General features: G+C 38.9%; 4 protein-coding genes across 4 annotated transcripts; 2 read left to right on the forward strand and 2 right to left on the reverse strand.

The window, feature by feature from the left end:
• Positions 1-1,338: 1,338 nt before the first annotated feature.
• clic2 (chloride intracellular channel 2) lies at positions 1,339-6,285 on the forward strand. The gene is made up of 6 exons (XM_068715089.1): positions 1,339-1,652; positions 3,057-3,166; positions 3,756-3,881; positions 3,992-4,092; positions 4,414-4,595; positions 5,704-6,285. Exons 1-6 carry the CDS (start codon positions 1,608-1,610, stop codon positions 5,863-5,865), a joined length of 726 nt encoding a protein of 241 aa, XP_068571190.1. The 5' UTR covers positions 1,339-1,607; the 3' UTR covers positions 5,866-6,285.
• Positions 6,286-6,408: 123 nt separating this feature from the next.
• Positions 6,409-8,113, reverse strand: urp1 (urotensin-related peptide 1). The gene is made up of 5 exons (XM_068715517.1): positions 7,995-8,113; positions 7,721-7,849; positions 7,584-7,624; positions 7,038-7,143; positions 6,409-6,598 (listed from the first exon to the last, which is right to left on the reverse strand). Exons 1-5 carry the CDS (start codon positions 8,095-8,097, stop codon positions 6,567-6,569), a joined length of 411 nt encoding a protein of 136 aa, XP_068571618.1. The 5' UTR covers positions 8,098-8,113; the 3' UTR covers positions 6,409-6,566.
• Positions 8,114-10,832: 2,719 nt separating this feature from the next.
• On the forward strand, positions 10,833-14,338 carry c1galt1c1 (C1GALT1-specific chaperone 1). The gene is made up of 2 exons (XM_068715090.1): positions 10,833-10,976; positions 12,371-14,338. The coding sequence occupies exon 2, from the start codon at positions 12,385-12,387 to the stop codon at positions 13,339-13,341; it is 957 nt and encodes a 318-aa protein (XP_068571191.1). The 5' UTR covers positions 10,833-10,976; positions 12,371-12,384; the 3' UTR covers positions 13,342-14,338.
• Positions 14,339-15,185: 847 nt separating this feature from the next.
• On the reverse strand, positions 15,186-17,233 carry mcts1 (MCTS1 re-initiation and release factor). Its single transcript, XM_068715091.1, has 6 exons — positions 17,045-17,233; positions 16,140-16,292; positions 15,937-16,034; positions 15,729-15,862; positions 15,549-15,616; positions 15,186-15,451 (listed from the first exon to the last, which is right to left on the reverse strand). Exons 1-6 carry the CDS (start codon positions 17,053-17,055, stop codon positions 15,370-15,372), a joined length of 546 nt encoding a protein of 181 aa, XP_068571192.1. The 5' UTR covers positions 17,056-17,233; the 3' UTR covers positions 15,186-15,369.
• Between the last annotated feature and the right edge of the window lie 87 nt (positions 17,234-17,320).

Below are 17,320 nucleotides of genomic sequence, written 5' to 3' on the forward strand. Positions count from 1 at the left end.
TTGTCCCTCAACAGCGTACTTGGAGGAGGGGTGGTACCACTGTGTGGAACGGGAGATTAGCTTTCAGATATTTGAAAACTCTTAGGCCATAACCTCCCTGACTTTGTAGGTATTTAAAAGGAAAAAGGAGGATACTTCTTTTCAACAACTTTCTCTGCCTCTGTTATATTTCCTGTGATGGTCTAGTGTTATTCATCAAATTCTTTTAGGATTTGTTTGGAATTTCAATGTGATGGATTTATTTCTCGTGGCGCAGAGCCACTTTAAACAAAGCACACGGAGCGCTTGTATCGTATTTTTTAAATTCCTAGTAATGTATTGCATAATTCAGCCCATGATGCCGGTCTGATTTCTTTAGGGAAGTCTAAACCACAAGGGATTTTGTCATAAAATTTCCCTTCCCCTCTTTACTGTAAATGATAGCATTTTACAAGAAAAACAGATACTGAGCCAAATCCTCACTAACTCTCTGAGGACATGACAGGAAAGTGAACTGCCACTTTCATTATTTTATTATTATTATTTAATACTAATTACCACTTACAAGAAATTATTACATTCAGTTGAAAGAAAATATTAAATTCTTTTATCTGAAAAGCAAAAGGATTTCTTAAAAAGTGTTCATGCCTTAACTCATGCAAAACAAGCAGCAATCAAAAGCAACCTTCACCTCTTTGGTTTTGTGTCCACAACACTGAGGGGATTCCCTTCACCATGATGCATTACTCAAAATACCTCTGAAATATCCCCTCATTGTTTGAAAGACCCAACATGACCTTTCTATGGGAGTAGACAACATTATGTAATTAGCAGAATACAAACATTACTCAGCGGCGGTAGGAATATTGAGACCCGCCAGGAAATAATAATGATAATTAATAGAATAAAAATAATTCACACATAGCATTATAAAATATTCTTTCGAAAAACAAAAGTAAGTTACACTAACACATTTTTGTTCCCGTATTTCTTGCATTCCTGTAGCCAAAACAAAGATATTGTGCATTATTCAGTCAACCAGATGTTAAACTTAAGGCTACTTTCTACCTTAAAATTTGATTAGGTGAATCTTCTGTTTCTCTCAGTGAGTGCTTTGTAATAAGCACTCCTGTGAAAAGTGCTGCTAATGTCTCACATTGTTGGAATGAGAGTGGCCCAAATTAATTGTCTGAATTTGTGTTTTGAGTCGCATGCTGTTATCAGTTCCTGTGTATTGCAAAATGCAGAGGAACCTATTTTAAGCTCATAGATTCTGGCATTGGGTATATAAGAGGGAGTACCCCGCCCATTTCTCTGGGTCCTCCCTCTCCCCCTGACAAGTGAAGTATGTTCAGAGCGATAGCCTTCAAGGAGCCCTCAGACAAAACACAACCAGCCGGGAGGTGTTGCACTTTCTCCCTACATCCACGACCTCAGAGACACTTGAAACCACAGCGGCGCTTGTTCTAGGACTCTGTTATCAGCTCTCAGAGCTTTCTCTCTCTCTCTCTCTCCAGTGCTGTGAGTGGATTTCTGGGGTGCAAAGAACTTAAGGAGAAGCTTTGACTGAAAAAAGAGAATTTCACTGTGTGTGTACTGTAAGTGAATTTCACTTTTTTTGGGACGACATGGCACATTCTGAGAAGGATCCAAGCATCGAGTTGTTCATTAAGGTCAGTCATTTCTTTTCAATTTCATTAAGTACTTGAAAGGAGAAGTTAGCTGCAACCTGATTTCACTGTCAAAAGAACATGTGTTTAATTCAATTCCACAGGAAATGTCTCTTAAATCTAAAAATAAACAAAATGCTCCTCACTTATCATCAGCATTGTAAAATTTAGCTTTATGATCAATCAGAAGGCAACTCTCTTTTTGATGGGTGCCTTCTGAAGATACCTATCCTACAGATGGTGAAGTGTTTGCATCTCTGCTGAGGGTCACAGCACATTTTTTTTAGACAGTCCACCTTATCATCGCACACAGACGGAGCTGAGAGCATGCAGGGTGACTGGCCCCCAGCCCAAACCAGGCACACCCACTTTACTGACGCACATATTCAGATATAGTCCTCCTCATGGAGAAGTAAACAAACATACACCAGTTGTTGTTTTTTTCATGCTATACATGTGCACATTGTGTTCTTGTTAATGGCATCTGTGCAGAGACGGTGTATCTTCTGATATATAAAACAAGGTCAAGTGACAGCACATTAAGCTGTAGACAGTATATTATGTCTCTTTGTAGATAAAACATTCAACATTCAGTCTCTTAAAGGTAAAGTTTTACTTTTTTTTTTTTTTTTGAAATATGCTGATTTGCTTCCTTGCTGAAAGTTAGATGAGAAGATCAATACCAATCTCAAGTCTGTACAATAAATACAAAGTTACAGCCAGCAGACGCTTAACTTAACTTAGTATAAAAACTGGAAACAAGGAGAAACAGCTAACCTTTCTCGGTCCTAATATAACAAAGTTCATTAATCAAAATGGTATATCTCGTTGGTTTAATCCATACCAAAAACTAAGTGTAAAAATTACAAGTTCTGGTTTTGTAGGGATTGTTTGCAGGATTATATCTTCGTCAGACAGAAACAAGACTCCAGAAAATGACTGCTGCCAGCCAAGAAATGGTCCAGATTAAACAAACAAGATCTAACCTATGTAGCTTTAGACATGGATTTTGTTATCTTTGGACAGAGCCAAGCAAACTGTTTCCAGTCTTTATGCTATGCTATGCTAAGCTAAGCTGCTGGCTTTAGACGTATTTAGCATTCAACAGTGAGAATGGTATCAATCTTCTCATCTCACTTCCTGCAAGAAAGCTAATCATATCCCAAAATGTCAGACTATTCCCTTTGTCTTCAAGAGGGAGGAGAGCCAATGTTAGTCTGTTGTTTTCAACACAATGCCTGCTTTTCCCTCTATGGAGGAAACCGCCCAGACACACTTTTCACTACTAAAATCACTTGTTTGTCAGCAGATGAGAGGAGAAGAGACATTGTGAATGCTTCATTGGCTGAAACAGGAGCTTTGTGGCTCATGTGGTCACAATACTAAATATTACTTTGTGTTTTTCAGGCTGGACATGATGGTGAGAACGTGGGGAACTGCCCCTTCTGTCAGAGGCTCTTCATGGTTTTATGGCTGAAAGGAGTCAAGTTTACAGTGACCACTGTTGACATGAGGAAGTAAGCCCCCCTCCTCTGGCAAAAACACTTCCTGAGCATCTGGTCACAAGGATTTTCACACAGAACTCTATTAAGAAGCAAACAAGAGAGAAATTGAGAGTAACCCAAACCATTTCTAACTTATCAAAGATGTGTCGCTCACTCTGTCTGACAGAGGTGAGAGGGAGGAGTCCGTGAGGCCCGAGTGCACAGAGAGCTCTGTGTCGCTGCCAAACAAACAGCTTCTTTAATTACCGCTTTATTGTGTGAATTTCTCAGGGTCAGTACCGGCGAGTAAATAAGATCAGGAAACTTTGAAAGGATGTTGATAATTGAATGATTCAGAACAAGCACACAAACAGGCCTTTTGAACAGCTGACCACTCCCAGCGCTGAGTGTTTTTATAACTAAAGCACCGGTCAATGTTAAAATCATTAATCCACAGAGCCGCATTTGGTCCAGACAGCCTCGATAACCAACTCACTTTCAGTTTTGACGTGCTTGATAACGATCTGATTGAATGAACTGTATGAATACATCTAATAAGTCAGATGTCTCCCCCTCCCTCCCCTCCTCCCTCTCCATCTTTTTACGTCCCGTCTCTCTCCAGGAAGCCAGCTGAGCTCAAAGAACTGGCCCCCGGGACCAACCCTCCTTTCCTCCTCTACAACGGCACCCTCAAAACAGACTTTATCAAAATTGAGGAGTTTCTTGAACAAACAGTGGCCCCTCCCAGGTATTGTTGCGCTTAATCATTACACAAATATGAATCAGGTGACTTGATGATGACTTATTCACATCAAAGAAGTTTACTCCCAGGTTTCTCCCCCCTCCTCTCCCCCGCAGGTATCCTCATCTCAGCCCGCTGAACAAAGAGTCCTTTGACGTGGGTGCTGACATTTTTGCAAAGTTCTCCGCTTTCATCAAGAACAGTCCCAACAACACCTGTAAGTCGGATACTGTTGTGATTTATTAAACACGTTGTTCTAATGGTTGTGAGTTACAAATGCTTAGAAAATAGATTAATAGATTTTCAATGTTTTATCACAGGACTAATCAGTGGTGGGAAGTAAGTTAGTAAGTACTAAGTACTGTACTTAAGTACAATTTGGAGGTACTTTTATTTCCAGTTTATGCTACTTTATACTTCTATCAGACTACATTTCAGAGAAGAAATCACTTTTACTTTACGATTCACCTGTAGGTACATTACACCACACACAGTTACAGAAAATCAACTCAACTCATCTGTGTCTCTGACCCTCCAGTCCACGAGAAAAACCTGCTGCGGGAGTTCAAGCGCCTGGACAACTACCTGATCTCGCCGCTCCCTGAGGAGGTCGACCACAACTCCAGAGAAACCATCACCATCTCCAAGAGGAAGTTTCTGGACGGCGACCACCTCACCTTAGCGGACTGCAACCTGCTGCCCAAACTGCATGTTATCAAGGTGAGACAGAGCATCAGATTTCATTTTGGGCACATTTCTGGTATAGTGTATATTGTTTTTTTGTTGTTTCTTGGCTCTGTAAGTGAATTTAAGTGGTGGAAAGTAACTAAGTACTCAAGTACTCTTAAGTACAATTTGGAGCAACTTGGTACTTGACTTCCATTTTATTTAACTTTAAACTTCTATGTCACTACATTTCAGAGGGAAATATTGCACTTTTTACTCCACAACTAATTTATTTGATAGCCATAGTCCCATGTTGTTTTTTCATATTTAGATTTGACATATAAAACATATAATATGCGTATAAAATACAATGCATTGTTAAAGATTAAACCAATGTTTTCCAACCTTTTTGCCCCTTGTTACAGTTCAGATGTCTATGAGTTAATGGTGACATTTTTCATTTAAACTTCTAAGATGTTTTAATTTTAGTAACTGTTCAAGGACCAAAGAGGTATAAATCTTTTTATTATTATTTTAAAAGCTTTAAAAATTTGAAAAAAGTCCAATAATGAATACAAATGTGTTTATACGACCTTTGTTTTGTTTTTTTCTCCACTCCCATTAATCATATCAAGACCCCTCCGATTTATCTGTGACCCTTTAGAGGGGACCGCCCCCTAGGTTGGAAACAACTGAACTAAACTACTGAACTGTGTAGTAGTTAAAACTAGCTTCACCTCAACCAGCTACAACAATTAAATGCTGCTAACAAATGTATACATCAGCATTAAGAATGTACTAATGGGATTTATCATAATACATCATTCACGAGGGCCAGCTTTTAATATACATTTAGCTGATAACACTTACATACTTTTACTTTCAGTAGTATTTTTACAGTTTATTTGAGTATTTCAATGTTGTATGCATTTACTCCACTGCGTTGAAGAGAAATATTGCATTTTTTTCAATCCACTATATTTATATGACTTCACAGATTGTGATTTTAGAAAACTATAATGTCTATAAAATATATTGCATTCTAGTAGAGTTTATTAAACCGTATAACATGGAGTAATTTGACATTGTTGTATTGGTATTATTTCTTGAGTAGATGATCTGAGTACGTCTTTGATCTTTATGATTGCTCATTTTTTTTCAGGTTGCTGCCAAGAAGTACTGCGACTTCGACATTCCCGCGGAGTTCACAGGCGTGTGGAGATACCTTCAAAACGCCTACCAGAGACAGGAGTTCAAACAGACGTGTCCAGCCGACATTGAGATCGAGAAAACCTACTTCAGCGTGGCCAACAAGAGGAAATAATACCTTCTGGATTGCCTGTAATTAAATGTCCTGTTTTCACTCAGTGTAACTGTGCATGTAAAGATGGTGATCTGCAGAGGGCGCTGCAACCTACAAGAATAAACTGTGGCAATGAATCGGACACAATTCCACCTGAAAAAAACCTCCACCTGTTGTTGCAGTAAGACTTTGGCACATGCTGAAGCTAACTGTTTTATTGGTTGTATGTATTGACTGTTTATCCTTAGTCACTAACAGACAGATACCTTCATGCCACGTTAAAAAGGCCAAATGTGCAATTGATGTTTTTGTTTATAGTGTAAATAGATATTTTTCCAGGCTTTTTATGATCAAAATACCCTTATTAATACATACATACACTTCTGTATCTGATATGATTCAATCGTCTCACTGTCACACTAATAAAGAATATCAAATGTATTTGTCATAACCTTGATTTTTGTGTGCTGACTAGTATTATAATACTCCCTCCTTTAGGTCTCTTACAGTAAATGGTATTTACCTCAAAATATTACAACCAAGAGCAGCTCACATAAATGGCTTTTCTGATATTCAAGTTTATTTTCAGCCACAAAAATATATCTGTTGATCTGGTATAGACGGTGAATATACTGTTTGATGGGAAAACGGTGATGGAAGGTGAAGGCGTTTCCCAACAGGCCGTGCCGAAATCACACCAAACGTCCTGCAGCTGCCGGGCTCTAGTTGGTGACACAGTACTTCCAGAAGCATGCTATCAGAGAGAGCAGAAATTCAAGGAACATTTCACATTTGTTGAGTTCTAAACCACTTTTTTTCCAACACTTTTTACACTCTACCTAAATTTCTTAAACTTGTCACACTAAATATTTATTATAATAATTATCTAATATTGTCAAGCTGTTTCTCCATATAGGGTCTAAGGAAAGAGAGTGTGATATGTTGTGCAGATTGTAACGTCCTTTAAAGGAAGTTTGTGATTTGGGATTCTATAAATCCTCATTCATCATTAGAGGATTTGTGTGGAGTCTCATATACAAACAGATGACAATCTAAAAAAACACAGTTTGGATTGTCAACAGTGTGTGTGTGCCGCCATGCCTTAGTTAAACATGCTTCTGAATAGATCATTGCATTATAATAGCAACAGCTAAGACGTCACAAAGAGAGTGACGGAAATAAGAGTCACACACCTCTTTTGTTTGCTTTTGGCAAGTTCTGCTCTGATCTGAGAAAACCCTGAGAGCGAAGCTTGTCAGCCGCTTCCAGCTTCAAGACGGCTTCTCTGAGGTCCTCGACCTAAAATCAAGAAAAAACACGATGCTGATATGTTGCGGTGCACTGCAGCCAGAGCTTTGACTGGAACAAACTGATTACATAGCCCCTGTTTAAACCTGTTTGCAATGACTTCCAGTTGATTATAGAATTGATTCAAGGCATTACTTTTAAAGCACTCAGTGGTCTGGTTCCTGCATACATTTGTTAGCATTTGTGCCCACAAGTACTAAATCTCAGATCCTGTAACTAATGCATCCGATAAAGACTTAAATCTAAAGGAGATGCAAACTCTGGAACAGCCTTCCTGTTAAACATTCTCTTGCTGCCTCAGTGACTTCCTATAAATCTCTACTAAAATCTGTCTGAGCCATTTCATGATTAATTTCTTCTTTGCATGTCTATACAGTATGAAGTGCAGTTTCGTTACTTTCTTAAAAATGTACAGAGAGGATCAATCTTACCATGTTTGCAAACTTATCTTGCTGTGCTGAATCTTTAGCTCCTTAAAAAAACCACATAAAAATCAAAAGTTACAAAACCATTCTGTTGACCATATGTGACTGATTTATCTGCATAATGTGTGTGTTATTATTATTACCTTTATTCCAGGACTCCATCCCTCCATTGTGCTGCATCAGTAGAGGATACAGATTATTCATCTCTCTCTGCTCCCCCTCAGCAGTGTTGGGTCCATCCTGCACCTCTGACACTAATTTCTGAATGAAATCTGTTGAAATAAATCATCGTCCTCTCATCATCCTGTCATTGTGACATTAAGATCCCTGCAGCAGAATAACTTGTCAAATGTGTTTTGGGATTTTTAACCATATCTTGAAATGCAAAAATGAGAAAGGATATCCAAATAGCCTTACCTGCCTGTGGCTCCAAGTTGGTATCGGGGTACAGAGGTAGAGCATGTGTCCGTCTTGCAGAACAAGTTACAGCTACGAGGTAGAACAGAGCTACAGAAATCATGGTGCCTCTATCTTAAGATGCCCCGATCTGGTCTGGAACTCTGCTCGGCAAAGAACTTCACTTATATATCCTCAGTGGCCATCCATCACATCCTGATCAATACATTATCATCACACCCAGTCTCCTTCTTAATGGTTTTGACGCGAGGGATCAGGCGTCATAGACACAATTTAGGGGACCCTGTCAATTGAGCCGGAGCCTATCTCTGCTTGTACAGAGAGGCCTAATAAATGTTTACTCTGTTGCAGTAATCAGCGGCTGTCCAGCAAAGCTCTGATGGTTTATGTCTGACACCATTTCTGTGTGATGGGCTGCTCCGAAGTGTCATTGCTCATGTCCAAGATACACAGCAGGTGGAAATATGTTGCTGCAGGTTTGTACGTCACTTTGTGTTGAATGACTAACAATTCTAAAGCATTTAATTATGACGGTCTGAGGAAGCAAATCGATCCTATTGTTGCAAATATGTTGCAATTGTTGTTAATGCAGGAGTTCAAGGTACAAACAAGCATATGCTTTGTTCTTGTGCCATGCTTTTTGTTGTCTGTGGAGCATCATCATCACCCTGTACGGACAAGGAATTTTCTCTCTTGCACAGTTTCTAAGTGTTGATTAAAGCCTATATTATATTTCCTGGTTGCGCTACATTGCCACCGTTTAAATATATATAAGTTGCACTTTGCACATAAATTCAATTAAATCCAAAGCACAGTGTTGTACAGTTTAAACATTTAGTGTGAAAAACAAGGATTCAAATTTTTTTTTATTTGCGAAGTTGGATTTGGAACAATAGAGTGCTGTTTATTCATTGGTTTGAATTACTTCTGCACGATTTCTCTTGTAAGTTGGATATTTCTATATTTTGTTTATGCTCTGAGTGATTGAGGTTGGGTTAGGGAGAAGATGATGAAGGGATGGGTGGAGGGAACTGTGAGAAAATGTGAGAAAACATGAACCCTATGTTGTTATGAGTTCCATTTTTGATTTGTCCTTATCCAAAAAGAAAGTAAAAAATGGCTGTAATTAAAGAGTGAAAAATAAGATTAGAAAAATGAAATACAATGGAAGAAAAGATAAACAAGACAATGAGTGTCAGTTTTAGAGGCACAGTGTTGCGATGAGCTAAATGCTAACACATAGTAGTTTAGTTTAGTGTGTTAGCATGCTAACATTTGCCAAGTACACTAAACAATAACTACAGTTGAGATTGATGGAAATCTCATTAGTTTTGCGAATATTTGTTCATAAACCAAAATTCATTAGTCAAATAAAAATGTTGACTTGAAAAATGTGTTTCTCATTTACCATTACCATTTACCTTTTACCATCAGAACAAGTTAAGAGTTTTCAGGTGCTGGAGAAGGCTTTGGGCCGCAGAGCTTTTTGTCAAACTGAAAGGTCACTAATGCTCCTCAGATGACTGTTCGTGGCATCAGGAGATTTATGAGGTTGTCTCCACAATGTTGAAAACAACAACATTTGATACATTTGGCTGCTGAGCAGTCAATGAGAAGAGATACAAGCACAGCAAAGCAGTGGCTTTAAGTCAGACAGAGAAATGAATCATCTGAGAAACAATAACTTATTATCACTGTTAAAATTGCATGCAGGATTTCTATCTATGTGTAAATCGTGGTCACAGGAATATGTGGTGCATTTATGTGGACAAGTATTATCAGCAAAATAAAAGTCCTTGTTTTGGAGGACAGTGGCTGTGACTAACATATTAATACATTATTTAATTGTTAATTAAAATGTTATGAAACTATGTACTTCATATACAGTTCAGTACTTTAGTCTGGTGGTTTTGAACATATGGGTCGATAAACCTGAGCAGATGATTAATGGTGTAGGAAAAATCTCGCTACACAAATTTGTATTCATGTTTCAGGCCTTAGACATGCTCTCAAACTGTTTTTGTAAAATATTTGATAATTTTACCTCATAGAAACAATCTGAGAAGTGTAGAAATTAAATATCTCTCTGGTGGAACAGTTAACAACTCTGAAACATCTGAAACATGCCCCAACCAGACACTTTTTTATTAGTATTAGTCACAAACCAAAACATTTGAGAGCCATGTTGTCTAGTGGTTTCATCTTTACATTAGAATGTAGTTATATGGCAACAGATGTGCAGTTTTATCAAATACTTGTATATCTGTCAGAAACTTGCATGCAATTCAAAAAATTTAAATAAACAAAAAAACGGAACTGCATCTTAACACTTGTCAACACCTGAGTTCAGTCTTGATTGGGGAAGTGCAGTAGTCCCATTTTTTACAACCCCACAACTCAAACAAACCAGAATCATAAAGAATTTCTCACAACCAGAGCCTGCATTTGAACAGTTGTGAAGATAAAGACATCATGAAATAATCTTATGAATAGAAAGAAGTAAAAAGAAAATCAATGAATCAAATGTAATGTGAAATAAAGATGTAACTGAGATAATAATAATAATAATAATAATAATAATAATAATAATAATAAATTGATTTTGAATTGTCTTTACAAGTATTTCATAATATATTAAATAATGTATGTATTTTACTTCATGTATTAAGTTAAGATTATTTATGTATTTAATATTATAGTATACGTATTACGTATTATTGTTAACAACATTTCCAGCTTCATATTACATAAACAAAAGAAGCTGACAGGGTTATTGGAACGAGACCTCAGCGGAGTCACGTGACCTCTGAAGGCGGAAGTAGCTGTGAGGGTTCAGCTTTTTTATTCGTGATCATGTGCCTACCTAGCTAGTTGTTAATTACCCTGTCAGTCCGGGACATCGGCAGTCTCGACAAACAGTGGGAGCTGACAGACGAGTGAAAGCAGGAGCACCACCAAACACGACAGCATTAACAGAGCTAGGTACAGTACACGCTCTTCTTCTGTTGTATTTATGATGCTAACAAAGACCCCCGAGTTTAGCTGTTTAGTGTGAACATTACGACGCTAGGAGGCTAACAGCTGGTACCACTGATATAAAGTTAAGGCAACGTTACTTCATGTTCACGCTAGCTGTCCACAAAATGCTCATTTTATCGTCGACGAACAGGTTAACGGTTTAAACGTGAGCTTGTCCGTAATGTTTATTTAAATCATCAACCGTTAGTTGATCTTAGTCAAGTATAAGCTGCTCAACTCGTTTAATTAAACAAGACGAACAAGCTTAACGCCATTTTATTAATGCTTCATGATTTACAATAGAGCTGCCTGCAACTAACTGGTATTTCCAGTATTCATAATGGTTTTATAAAAACAAAAACAGGGCATGTTGTTTAAAATGATTCCTTGAGTACATCAGAGCATAAACAGGGCATGGAAAACACAGGTTTTAAAAGCAGTAGAAGTATTATGCACAATGCAGACAAGCAGGACATGAATATATGGATGTATATGATTTATATTCTTGAACCTCTGTCAGAAGAGGCTGAGCGGCTAAATGCACTTTTCCACACATCTGATGGGGATTAGATGATCCTGTTCCCCCGTTGGGTTTAGAGGGGAAAAAGACACTTGTCTGCAACTGAATAGTTCAATCTCCTCTTACAGACCCCCCAGTGACACGGTATGGGCTGCAGTCATGGATGACTTTCTATACCAAGCACAAGTTCGCATACAAGTTCGCATATTTTATTTGATCATCCCAATTTACAATCTGATGTTGTTGGTTTTTTTTTTAATTTGACATTAATGGATTGATTAATCTACCAATCAATTTGTCTATTGAAGTTTTTGTCTGTGAAATGTCAGTAAAAAAAGGTGAATAACGTTAAGTGATTTAATTAGATGCTTTACGCTAAATAATTGCTTTGTCAGGCTGAAAATGAAAAGCAATATTTACATTAGAGCTGAAACAATTAGTCGATTAATCAATTACTCAATCAATAAAAAAAGAACAGGCAGCTATTTAGGTAAGCAATTCATTATTTCAGTCATTTCTTTAGCCAAAATTTCACAAATTCTTTGGTTTCAGCCTCTCATATGTGAATACTTAATATATTTAATAAATCTAAGTTTCTTTAGTCTTTGATGATGGTAAACTGGCAATGTTTTGTGATGGGCTTTTTCATATTTAGATATTTAAGCATGCAAGTGCAGCCTTCTCATTTTGTACAACTTATAAGTAACAATTTAAGATGAAGAATCAGAGGCAGCACAACTGGTTATAAACTGCACCTTTTGAGGCTACAGCTAAATTAACGCATTGTCTCTCTCTCTCTCTCTCTCTCTCTCTCTCTCTCTCTCTCTCTCTCGTCTAGTGTCTGCTGCCAAAATGTTGTCTGAAGGAGGATATTTCATGAAGGGGATGGTCTCGGGGGGCCTCTTCTGCCTGCTGCTGTCGCTGCTGGGTAGCCTCAGGCTCGGCACGAAGTCCGGGACAGTCGACCATCACCTTCATCATCACGTCCAGGCCCCGAGTAAAGATGAGCTGACGCGCCTCTCTGACAGCCACATGCAGGAGTTGAGCAATCAAGTCCAGATCTCTTGCATCATCATGGTCCAGCCCAAGATCCTTGTTTACTGGGCCACCACGTTAAACACCTGGAGCAAACACTGCGACAAGGCTGTGTTTTACACCTCCGAGTCCTCCAAAGCGCTCGAGGCGGTCGACCTGAACGAAAAAGACGACTGGGCGAGGTTACGCAAAGCTCTGAAGCACGCTTATGAGAACGCAGGAGACCTGCGCTGGTTCTTCGTGGCTCAAGCTACGACGTTTGCCATCGTCGAGAACCTCAAATACCTGGTGCTCACAAAGGACCCCAGCGAGCCCTTCTACCTCGGCAACGCCATGAAGTCGGGGGAGCTCGAGTACGTGGCGTACGACAGCGGCATCGTTCTAAGTTATGAAGCGCTCAAACGGCTAGTGCACGTGTTCCAGGATGAAGACAAGTGTCCAGAAAGAGGACGCGCCCTGTGGAAGCTGAGCGAGGACAAGCAGCTGGCCGTGTGTCTCAAATACACGGGCGTCTTCGCGGAGAACGGAGAAGACGCGCACGGAAAGGGCCTGTTCAACAGCAAGAGTGTGGACGGCCTGATATCGGACAGCATGAAGGCCAACCCCAACGACGTGGTGGAGGGCTGCTGCTCCGACATGGCGGTCACGTTCAACGGGATGTCGCCCAATCAAATGCAGGTTATGATGTTTGGAGTTTACAGACTTCGCCCTTACGGTCACGATTTTCACGACTCGTTGGTATTTAACCCTCCTGAAGGTTCGGACAACGACTAGAGACTCAGTCCTTCGACGCGGATGTGTGCATTTTAAATGTTTTGCTTCTATGATGGCAAATCGAACTGTGGGGGGATGCTTTTTCTAATTCTGTTTTTTAAAACTGCATCCAAGGTGTGAATAACACTTTTTATGTATATTTGTACCTTTTTGCACTTGGCACAATCAGCACCCCGTTCCTTTTGTGGTGAAGGTAAAGAGTGGATGGGTGTGCCATCCCCTTCAATGAAGACAGACGAGAACATAATGTCAAACTTGTAACACAAGACTAGATTATCTGGAAGTTTTAGATATTATGTATCTTAAAACTGTCTTTTTGTGGTCTTAAAGCTGCATTTCAGTTATTAGGTGATGGCTATTCTGAAAGTTTCTTTACTTATTTAACTGTTCAGTGTTTCGCCATCTTAACTACATTGATGAGTAACTTCCCCCAGCTGATTTAAAGCACCAATAATCAATATTGAGTGAACATCTGGTCAGCTCTAAATGAAGTGAGTTTCTTGCCATGGTGTGCTTGGTTACCTCCACTTATGAAGAATTGGATTTAACAGCTTCATGGAAAATAATAATCCTCAATTTTGACTCCTGGGTAAAGTACATACTGTATTTTCTTTTGTCACACATTAGAAGAGACACACAGTCTGGGGGTCAGCCTAACAAGATGACTAATTTAAAAAAATGGACTTTTGCATAATAAAAGTAAATAAAATCTATTTCTGATTTATGTAGTTCTCTGGTGTTGAATGATCCAACAAGGACCGTTAAAAGGATGAATGTGGAAAGGAGTGGTAGCTTCCAGGTGTTGCACCTTGTCAAGCATACTGAATGATTTTTGGTAAAGGGAAATATTTTTACAGTTTAAAGGACTGCTTTGTTAAACTGAACTAATTTTATATAGAACTGTGAATGTATTTTATTGCAGGCCACTGTTGTACATATGTATATTCATATTTTGCTGCTGTCAGGTAAGAAACAAATAAAAATATTGCAGTTCTTATTGATACTCTTTATTTATATAACTATTGGCCATAAACACACCTTTATATTAGGCACCACAAACCTCTAAAACTATCTTTAAGGTTTAATAAACAATCAGAAAAAACTGTTTCAACAAAAGTGGAACATTATAATTGTAAGATTCTTTTTGCAGTTGCATGTAAATTCAACAGCAGCTGAACTTCCCCCTGACTTTATGCAACAACAATAAGAGTAAACGGCTCTACTCCCTAGAGAGAGGAGCAGAATAACAGGTCTAACAATGGTAAACCAGTGACACTCTGCCACTCCTGTTGTGTACACACAGTATGCTCACATCCTGGATTAATGAGTGGACTGACGTAACTCCAACTAGACTTGTGCTCAGCCCCCTCCCATTCACTCTCGACTGCTACCGCCAACAAAAAGAGAACCGTTGTGAAGTTTGCAGACACCACAAACGATGAGACTTCATAGAGAGGAAATCAATCTTGCGGCTGTATTTCTTGCGAAAACTTAAGAAGGCAGATTCCCATGACAGGTTCTTGTTAGCTTTTACACAGGACTAATGGAAAGCAGCCTGACTGGAAACCTAATTGGCATGGGATGTGCATAGCCCAGGACAGACGGGCCTCTACAGTGGTGATTAAAACCGCCCAGAACATCATTAGTGACAAGACGTGCCTGCGAAGGGCCCAAAGGACATTAAAAAAAAAAAAGACACAACCCACCAAATCTACGGCCTGTTCATCCTGCTGCCGTCTGGCAAGAGATACACAAGTATCAGCTGCTTTTGCTGCATTTAGTTTTACAATCTTGTGCTTTGAGCTTAAATTGGATCCAATGCAAAATACCAACTGAGATAACGATTTGAAGCAAGATCTTTCTTTTATTTGTGCATATGGCGACTGATTCAAAGCAGGTTACACAGCTAAGACATTAGGTGTAAACAGTTGTCGGGTAGCTCATGCGTTGCTGTCGAGAGCTCCACACTTTCCGGGGGGTTGGTGGTGGTGGTGGGGGGGGGTGTGTGCGTTGCAGGTGCTGATGTCATCATTTATACGTCTTCATGTGCCACAATCCATCATTCAAATAGTGAACGTTCTCAATTCCAATTCCCTTGTTGACTTTTTCTCTGTTTTGCAAAAGACAGATCAAGATCAGGCATCATAAGAGCAGCAACTCTTTTTTTTTTTTTTTGCATGTGTCAAATGTAGAAATAAACATCTTACATGTTGTCTGCAGACATCTTCATGATGCCAACGCAAAGTGCATGTTGTTTTCCCTCCGCCATTATGGCCTGCATCCACTCGTTAAAGATAAAACTCGTACGTAAGTGATTTAAAATGTGGAAGGAAGATGATATTTAACACATAATTCATAGTGTGAAAGCATCATGTATGAAAGGATACAACTACAGTGTCGGTTGCAGCTGGGTAGAGTTTAGCGCCTGGTGACGTCAGCCCGGGACACATTATGTTGGCTCCACTTAAGACAAATTTAATGGCTCCTTTGTCTACTTGCTGATGTGGCAGAATGAAAGGATCTAGGAAAAAGACAACTTCTTATCAGTGTGAGGAAACTCAAACACAAGCAGCAGTTGGCATTAAAAGATCTTACATTTATGCAACAGTCTGAGTGTCGGGTAGAATGGTCCTTCTCTCTGTCTGAAGAAGAGCAGCTCTCCGTTCACTGTCAGGATTTCAATGTGTTCGTGGCTGTGGGAAGAACAGCGATATAAAAACTGTAAAAATCCACCGTACTGAAAACAGATTTCATGTGAGCAACTTGACGACAATATGAATGAAATGATGAGGTCATACCATCTCACTATTTTGACAGGATCCTTTTTTGGCATTATGTGATTAAGCGAGGACTCAATGTCGGGAAAAAGTTCCAAGAGCTGATTTTTGATGCCTTTGATCACCGATGTTTTCAGCTGGATACAGTTCGAGACATTTTCCTTCTCGTCAAATCTGAAACAGGAAACAGAACAAGCTTTTGTGGCATGTCCTTCATATGTTAAAACTTTTTTTTAGCCACAAAGTTTGAGCCTTTTATTTAATACTTTTCATTTGTCATGGGATTGATTTATGTAGGCAAACATGCATCACAAACATACACAATGGAGGACACTGATTCTACATTGAGGCAAATATTGGCAGTAAACAATGTTGGTTTTGTTCAGATATTGCTTTTTCAAGCCAATATTAACCAATACCCACAGTATGCAGATATTTTGGGAAGACGATAAATGTACAGTCTTAAGAGAAGAAAAGCATGCACTAAAAATAATAAACGATAAATACATACATAAACAGTTATGCATATTATATCATATATCACCATATCACATATTCACATATATGAATATATCAATATTATTTTGAATCTCATCCAGATAAATACATTCATTTTAGGGTAAATATAATAATCACTTTAATTTCAGATGTGCCTGAATGACTTTAGGATTTAGGATTTAAGGAACTGTATTGTTAAAAAACAAGGCTACGTTATAAATCACACAGCACTGACACGTGTTAATATACATATGTTCAGACCTTGTCTAATGTAATAACAGAGGATCTCACATAATATCATCTATCATGTCTCATTAATTGAACTTGAGTCTACAACAAAGTTGAAGACGCGATTGCTAATCAGTTAGCGTTAGCCACCTAGCTGTGGTTAGCTAACGTTACAACATGGATAATAATCAACAACGTACTTTTTAAACATCCTCGTTGGTCGCTGTTGCCGTTACCGCGCTCCTCAATTGTCACAAAGATAGTCCAGACTCACTGCGCCAGATGCAAGTATGGTAAACTACAAGTAAATAACGGAATACAAGTAATTTATCAAGTAATGCTATTGGAGATGCACGCTTGTTTAGCAGTGCAGGGCCAGCGGTATGAGTGTCGCGTCATTTTACGACAGTTGTGTGCGTTACACGGCAGATCTCGTCACCTGGTCCCTCGTGTGACTCAGAGCCAAATAAACACGG

The sequence above is a fragment of the Cebidichthys violaceus genome, unplaced genomic scaffold, assembly GCF_023349555.1.
Source record: "Cebidichthys violaceus isolate CVI_PGR_0920_01 unplaced genomic scaffold, fCebVio1.0.p SCAF_2, whole genome shotgun sequence".
Lineage (NCBI taxonomy): Eukaryota > Metazoa > Chordata > Actinopteri > Perciformes > Stichaeidae > Cebidichthys > Cebidichthys violaceus.